Source organism: Nilaparvata lugens, chromosome 4 (assembly GCF_014356525.2).
Source record: "Nilaparvata lugens isolate BPH chromosome 4, ASM1435652v1, whole genome shotgun sequence".
NCBI classification, from domain to species: Eukaryota; Metazoa; Arthropoda; class Insecta; order Hemiptera; family Delphacidae; genus Nilaparvata; species Nilaparvata lugens.
In genome coordinates, this window is record NC_052507.1 from 43,328,207 (window position 1) to 43,337,271 (window position 9,065).

General features: G+C 37.1%; 1 protein-coding gene across 1 annotated transcript; it reads left to right on the top strand.

Moving 5' to 3' along the window:
• Window positions 1-6,207: 6,207 nt before the first annotated feature.
• LOC120351054 lies at window positions 6,208-7,158 on the top strand. Its single transcript, XM_039426998.1, has one exon. It carries the CDS (start codon window positions 6,208-6,210, stop codon window positions 7,156-7,158), a length of 951 nt encoding a protein of 316 aa, XP_039282932.1.
• Window positions 7,159-9,065: the final 1,907 nt, after the last annotated feature.

Here is a 9,065-nt window from a genome sequence, read left to right on the forward strand (position 1 = left end):
CGTGCTAAAGAACTAGTGAGCTAATCTGTGATAATTTCTTGTTGATATATTTGTTCTTATATTTACTATTTTTGCTTGTTGCTCTATATATTTCTATATTCATTTATTCGTTGATATATTTTTGTGTAATAAGAAAATTATATCAAATTTTTTATGGTGTATCCTTTATTTGTTCCCCTACTTCCATGCATGACCAATCTCATTTTTATTTATCGAGTTACCAGTATTGAAGTACTAAGAAAATTACCATCCTACTATATTCTTCACCAAATAAGTTGGTTTAGACAGCGATATATAGCATTGATAATCAAATCTTTGGAAATAATACGTTCCAGAGATTCATATGAATTGTCCAAGAGCAGTGAATTGCGGGAGTTCCTGGGCGAGCCTGTAAGAGTTTTCTCTAATTTATATTCTAAGAACCACAACCAGAGTTATATAATTTTTACTCATGCTTTACCGACTGCAGCCAAGCCAGGCAAACCGTTATTGACAAAGAAAACGCCATAATATATATATTTATAGTACAAAAACCATATCCATAGATTTTGGAAGCGGCATGTCTCTATCTTTTCAATCTTTTGAAACAGCATTTATTGTCTAAGGTTGGTGAAAGAAGTTTTCTGCATTCCATAACAACAATCTGCAGACTGACGTCTCGGGTATTACAACCAAAAGGCCTTGCTTTATAAACTATAAATACTCATTCAGTATTACAATGCCTTGCTTCCATGAAACAAGAGTCAAATGTTTCTCGTTAGGTACTTCTGGAAAGCCCAGTCAATTAGCTATCGGTGGTGTCCTCAGGTAGAACTACCCTGCTCATAGATGTTCACTGTAGCATAAAACCAAAGTTAACCAAATGCTTCTATTTCTAAAAGTTCCAGTGCCAGGTATAAAGTACTGCACTTTGGCGGCAGGAAATATTTAAAATATGTTTTCCATATTATACTCTTCCTGGAAAAAATAGATTTTTGGTTAGTATTGTTTGCCTCCCCTCTACGAGGATGCTTCATCTGTGAAGAGAAAGATTTTGTTTAATTATTGAGAGAAAAAACAATGTTGTACATGTGGTGCGGTATATTTGATATATACTGGAGCAGTTGTTAAGATCCCTAGCTTGGAAATAAATTTGCAAAAAGTTAAGGCCGTCTGGCTAGCAAATATGCTGGGTTCAGACCACAGCTCTAGCTCAGTAGTAGATGCATGAATACTCCATATATAATGATTCACCATAGGGTTCAATAACTGGTGATCGATAATTCTTACCGCTGCTTTCGTGAAGATATTGAAGAATACCAATAAGGAAGTCAAAAAGATAGTTGGTGACTGATTATCAGTAACCATATACTCAATCAAGAATAATGAAAATCAACTATGGTTTTTCTAGTTGATCCTTAAAACGCTTGTCATGAATACAGGTATGCACCAATTTATCCTTTTGAAATTCATTGAAACTTACTCTGGATCCATATATGATATATTGTAGACTTATTAATGTGAATATCAGTAAGATTTTGCTGGCTGAATAGTATTACTATTGTTAAGAATACTCGAGAGATAAGAAAGACAGAATTGTTCATGCAGTTCCCCTTCCCCCGCTTCACCATCATTGCAGTTTGAGAAGAAGGCTTCTCTCTCCACAACCTCAGTCTTCAGCACTCGGCTGACCCATAAACAACCATCTCTCGTAAGTAAAGCTGAAAAGCTCTCGTTTGTGTTACCTTCACACAGCTCAAATATCATACATGTTAACCAGTTCTAAATTTCGCGGTCCTCCTAGCTCTCATAGAATTAGCAACTTGGTCCTACAGTCGCGGATTTTCGGTACTAGTGCCTATGGAAAAAAGAAAAAACTATTCTCTAGTGTATGAACTGGTTCCCTATAGTTTGCGTTTCGTTTTAAAATTCATTCACTAGAGCTGTGTGAACACGTGTGCTCAGTGTTTGAACTCTAAAAAGCCAAAAACTTCTTATCTCTCGAAGTTCTCACTTTCAATTTATTTCGATTTCCTCAATTTCGTGTTCGTATTGAGTGACCCCATCCGCCATTTTCGTCGTTTGTGGCATTGTGCTTGTGACAATCCTACAATCTACGAGTTATAAATGATTTTAGAACCTTCGAGTCTTTACAAGACAAAATTACAGAAATTGCTCTAAATTCAGATTCCTTGGATCAGGAGTATGATATCATGATAGAGCGTTACAACAGTTTGTACTCTAATTCACGGCAAAATGTAGACAGCCATCTGACAGTGAAAAAACAGTTGAAACACTGTAGAAACAGTTCTAATAATATTCATCTCCCTCAAGTCAAATTAATTTAACGGTGAAATAGAAAGTTGGATGGAATTTATAAATATGTTTGATGCTTTAATACACAAAAATGATTCATTATCCAATATTGAAAAATCTCATTATTTGAAAGCCAGCATTTCAGGTACCTACCACAACCCAGATGATAGCTGATTTATCGCTCTCTGATGAAAATTATCCTATAGCTTACAAATTGCTGTGTGATAGATTCTTCAATCCAAGAAGATTGTGTGCTCATTACGTTGATCAATTGCTTGAATTTAAGGCAATCACGAAATCTGATTATGCATCTTTCAGAACATTTCTAGATGTACACAGCAATTGTGTTTCTGCTTTGAAAGCACAAAAGCTCCCTGACTTAACTGACTTCATTTTGCTATCCTTGTGTTTGAAACATTTAGACACAAGAACTCGCCTTGAGTTTGGGAATAAGGCTATTGACAGTAACCCATCGTATGAAGATTTAATGAAATTTCTTACAGCTAAGTGCCGCACGTACGAACTCGTACAACCTTCCATTGCAATTCAAATGAACAGGAAGGTTGAAACTAAAGTTTCTCATTCATATGAAAATAAACTTAAGAGATTTTCATTGGTCGCAAATGATCAGACTCAGTCTAAGATTACTAACCTGAATGTCAAGTCTAAACCACTGTGTATTGTATGTAAATCTATGGATCATAATATCTATGTATGCAAAAAATTCTATAATATGTATGTTGATGAACGATACAAGTTTGTTCGAGAAAATAACCTATGTCTAGCATGTTTTTCGTTTTCTCACAGAAGAGAGTTCTGCAAATCTACAAATGTATGTAAAACTTGTTTCTCATCGAAGCATCATACATTATTGCAAAACGAAAAGAGGTATTCTAGCTCATCTGAGCCTACTAATGTGCGTTCTCTGAAGGATAGCGCTCCTACATCTGGTGCTGTATGCAATACCCTAGCCTATCGACCTCAGATACATCCTCTTGTCTGTTGGGTACCGCTAATGTCATGGTATTTGATCATTTCAATCAGCCTCACATTGCCCGAGCCATAATAGATTCAGGCTCACAGATAACAGCTGTCACTAAGGAGTTAGTGAATAAATTGAATTTGAAGACTAGCTACACTGATCGAGAACTCATCGGTATTGGCTCTAAAACTACTAAAACTTATGGTGAAGTTCATCTCACTATATCCTCGAGGCTCAAACCAGAATTTAGATTGAGTACTAAAGCCACTGCTTATCAGTCATCACATGTAACCAACCCATGGTCTCATTGAACCCTGGAGTATTTGAACATTTTTCAAACTTGAAACTGGCTGATGATAAGTTTCACATCTCTAATAAAGTTGACTTGTTATTAGGAGCTGACTGTTTTCTCCAAACGTTATCTGCTCAATCTCATGGAATTACTAAATTATAGCCCAATTCGCCTGGAGCATTGAGCACAGTATTTGGGTATATTATCATTGGCAAAGTTGATTCTAATGAACCTGTCTCAAGTGTCAATAAGGCTACAAGCTTGCTCACCTATGTTGAACCAATCAACCAGTTGATTGAAAAATTTTGGGAGACTGAAGAGGTTTCAGTAGAAGTTGAAAAGAATCCTTCTCATGCATATTGCGAAAATCTCTACACAGAAACCACCACTCGGTGGCCGTCTGGTCGCAAGTCGCATTGCCTTTCAAAACTAAAGATGTGTCATTGGGTGACAACCGCACCTCCTCAATGAAGAAATATACCTTACTAGAGAAAAGATTAGCATCAAACGAAAATGTTCATAAACAATATCATGATTTCATGAGACAGTACGTGGAATTAGAACACATGTCCAAAGCTTCACACTCATCTAATTATGTTATCCCGCATCACTATGTTCAGAAAGAAGACAGTTCAACAACCAAATTGAGAGTAGTCTTTAATGCATCAACGCCTTGTAATAACGGAACTGTTCTGAACGAATCACTTCATGTTGGGCCTAAATTACAGCATGATCTTACTCACATATTAATGAGTTTTAGAACTCACAAAGTAGCCATTACATCCGACATTAAAATGATGTACAGGCAAATTTCAATCAGAAAAGAAGATAGAAAATTTCAGCACATATTCTATCGTAGTTCACCCCAAGAAGAGCTGATAGAATTTGAACTCAACACAGTCACGTATGGAATGACGTCAAGCAGCTTTCTAGCTCAAAGAACACTTCTTCAATTAGCCCATGATTATGAAAATGAATTTCCATTAGCTGTCAATGCAATTCGGCAACACACTTATGTTGATGATATTGTATCTGGCGCCTCTAGTCTATGTGAAGCGAAATTACTCATATCACAGCTGAATGAACTTATGTCCAAAGGAGAACTCCTATTGAGAAAATGGTCATCTAATATGCAAGAGGTAATTGAAGAATTTCCCGAAGAGATGTTGGAAAACCCTCTCGCATTTTCTGATACGACTCAAAAAATAAAAGTTCTTGGTTTTCGTTGGAATCCTGCATCAGATGCTTTCTCTTACACTGTTACACCGTTCGCTGAACTGCCAACAAAACGATCCATACTATCGTATACAGCTAAATTGTTCGACCCGCTTGGACTATTGTCTCCTGTAATATTCCCATTCAAATATTTTTTGAAATTACTCTGGCTATCCAATTGATTGGGATGAGCCACTTGATGAAGACTTGACTAGTCAGTGGAATCGTATTTCTAGTACAATGCTGACTCTCTCAAATGTTCAAATTCCTTGTCATATTGACACTACATATGTCAATATCTCATTGATAGGATTTGCCGACGCATCTGAAAAGGGTTACAGTGCTGTCTGCTATATTCATATTGCATCAAGTAATCAATTCATATCGATGAATCTCATTATGTCAAAAACACGAGTCGCTCCTGTGAAAACACATACTATTCCTAGATTGGAATTATGTGGAGCTCTACTACTGTCAAAGTTGTATTAAGTTATTATACCTCTATTTGGGAAAAGTATCTCCAATGTAAGACTGTGCTCTGACGCAAAGTTGGTGTTGAACTGGCTAAAAACGCCAGCTTACAAGCTCAAGACTTATATAAGCAATCGAGTTACACAAATACTCGAATTAACCTCTCCAGAAAACTGGTTTCATGTACCTACTGAATCGAACCCAGCTGATTTAGCCTCAAGAGGGCTTGCTGCACAAGATATTGTTGAAAACTCACTCTGGTGGAACGGACCTCCATCTTACCATGTCCAATTCAAGGATTTGCCAATCTCAAGGGTCGACAAAATTGTTGATGAGTCTGAACTGAAGCCACCAGTGTCAATTCTCACTACTACTGTAGTAAATAAACCACACGCTCTTGAATGTTTCGAGAAATACTCCAATATACACAAGGCAACACGTGTATTTGCCTATGTGTTGCGATTCATAGAAAATTGTAAGCTGAAAAAAGTAAGGGAACACAATCTTCGCAGCCATACAGCACTACGCGCTCGCGCTGCTCCACCTCCGCCGTCTGTTGCCAAGTGTCGTTCGGCTCTCTTGTGTATCGTGAGGTTGACACAGGCCTTCTATTTTGCAGAAACATTGAAGCTTTTCAGCAAGGGAGAAACTCCACCTCAAGAACTGCTCTCTATTTCGCCTTTCGTCGATTCTTCGGTCTTCTCCGGTGGGCGGACACCTCTGCAACTCCAGCCTTCCGTATGACAGCCGTCATCCACTGTTGTTGCCAAAGTTATCTCATTTAAGCACTCTGATTTGTGATCAGACTCACAGAGATCATCTTCACGTCGGACCTCGCACAACTCAGTCACTAGTGGCTCGCAAATATTGGATTATATCAGCGCGCAACCTCATAAGGAGCAGATTGCATCATTGTGTCCGTTGTACTCAACCTCAACCTCAGCAGCCAATCATGTCGGATCTTCCCCATTTTCGTGTGAACGCCTCATCTGTATTCGTCCATGTAGGAGTTGACTTCGCTGGCCCCTTCAATACGAAGTGCAGCTCACTCAAAAAACCGAGAGTGTATAAGGGCTATCTTGCATTGTTCATATGCTTAGCGGTGAAAGCTGTTCATTTGGAATATGTATCGGAGCTGACCACTGAATCGTTTCTTGCCGCTTTCGATAGATTCACATCCCGTAGAGGCCTACCTTCTCATGTATACTCTGACAACGGATTGAACTTCGTTGGAGCTGCTAAAAAATTATCAGATATCTCGAATTTCTTGGCTGACAGTAAGACTGACATTTTTAAAGCTCTTGTACAACGTGAAGTAACCTGGCACTTCAATCCACCTAGCACACCCAATTTCGGCGGTATTTGGGAAGCAAATATTAAATCAGCGAAAACACTGTTGAAAATTCAAATTGGTGATAATCCAATGACAATGGAGGAATATTTCACAGTGCTCTCTCATATTGAATCAATTATGAATAGTCGTCCTCTATTGGAGCGTTCACAGGACCCCAACGAGACTTCACCTCTGCTGACACCCGGTCACTTTCTTATCGGCCGACCGTTGCTACAAGCTGTGGAGATCCCACTGGATACTACCACCCCCGTACGGCAGCGATGGACTCATCTACGCCGAATTGTGCAGACGTTTTGGAATCGATGGAGTACAGAATATCTACATACGCTTATGCAGCGAAACAAGTGGAAAACCCACTCAGAACCCTTGAAAGTGGGTCACATAGTGCTTATCAAGAACACGAGTACCGCGCCCACATTGCGGCCTCTAGGCATAGTCGAACAAATATTTCCCGGACAAGACCAAGTAGTAAGAGTGGCATTGATTCGCACCGCCTGCGGCCACCTCACACGACCTGTAAACAAACTCATAGTGTTGCCAATAGCTTAATTTGGCACCCTCTCTCTGAGAGACATTTTTTGTAAATAGAGACTGAATATCATGTGTTCACCACTTATGTGTAAAACTCATCGTAATTAATTATGTGCATCGTCTCTTCATCAAGTTTGTGCAATACTTTGTGTGTTACCTCTAATGTGCTACAGTTTCAAAATTATTAAACTCATGCTTCGTTTGGTGGGCGGAATGTTAAGAATACTCGAGAGATAAGAAAGACAGAATTGTTCATGCAGTTCCCCTTCCCCCTCTTCACCCTCATTGCTGTTGGAGAAGAAGGCTTCTCCCTCCACAACCTCAGTCTTCAGCACTCGGCTGACCCATAAACAACCATCTCTCGTAAGTAAAGCTGAAAAGCTCTCGTTTTTGTTACCTTCACACAGCTCATATATCATACATGTTAACCAGTTCTAAATTTCGCGGTCCTCCTAGCTCTCATAGAATTAACCAACTATCATCAAATGATGATCAGTAATAAATGCTCTTAATAATATCAATATTAATTGATTTACTAATTATATATGCTGCAGAATAATAATGCTTGGTACCAAGACAGCTCAAACTGTATATCACGAGATGAATTAGGAAAATAATAAAAACTTCTAGAATTTTGTATGCTGACATAAAACACAATATATTCCCATAAAATAATATAGACAAAATATTTCTTGATAAATATAATTTTCTTTGAATAAATAAATTCTCTAATATTTTAATAATTATCACAGGATTCGTTAGCATTCACAATATTGTGAGCTATAAAATATTCATTTTATTAATACTGATATATAGACTCCAAGTCAGTTCAGAATTTAACAACTTGGAACCTGTTCAGTCTATATATTCAATAGAACATACTTTGATCAATGAACAATAATCAATAAAAATAAAAATTTAAAATCTCAGGGTATGTGGGTTTGTGCCATGCATGGAAATAACCTCCCTACATGTATAAAAAAATCATAAAAAGAGTTCTTATAAAATATATGATAATGTTCGACACGTTGCGAATTTCTTAAACTTGAATGAAAATTTATATAGCACTTTGATTAATTCCCCAATTCACTGATAAAGGCCTTAGTGTTAGCTAAGACCTTAGTGAGCTCATTTAAGATAATAAGCACACTCACTATAATGATGTTCTGAAGTTCTCGTAGACTGATTAATTATCTCCAATGATTAATTAGCTGGATCCTTTCGACTCTGCAGGGCTCGTGTATGGTCCAGATTTCTTACAAGTTTCTATCAGTATTAAGATATATTTATGGGAATAAATTACAGTTAAGAACTCTTCAACAAACACTGAGTTCACAAATAATCAAACATTGATTACATATACTTGATATTTAAAAAAGGGAATGGCTTGATAATTTTAAAAAAATAATTGGAAAAAGACCCTATTCTCCATGTGCTGCCACATAGGTCGAGCTCACAAGCCAGAGAGAGCAATTCTCAGAAAAATTTCATCTCTTCCTTCAACAATTTGTAAGCCTTCCTCTGATTGGCTTCCTAATCTTAGTAAAACGTGATGTAATTGGTTACTTAAGATTCAGGGTTTCTCCAACTTTGTTATACAAAGATGAATGAAAATTTATATATAACTAGCTTAGATAATAGCCTGTGAACATTCCAATAAATGAATCTCAATATATAAGGCTATAATGTGATATACATTTAATTTTTATGTGAGCTTTGTATACTCTTAGTTTTTCATACATTTTTAGATTTCAATGAATATTTGAGTAACATAATAATCGTTGTTTTCTTATTACATAAACCTTCCCTAACATATAGTATATAAATTCTATGAGTAAAAATATTATTTAATTCATAATAGTTCATTGAGCAATCAGCTGATTCGTTCGATATCAATTCAATAAATTGTCGATTGATCTAAGATC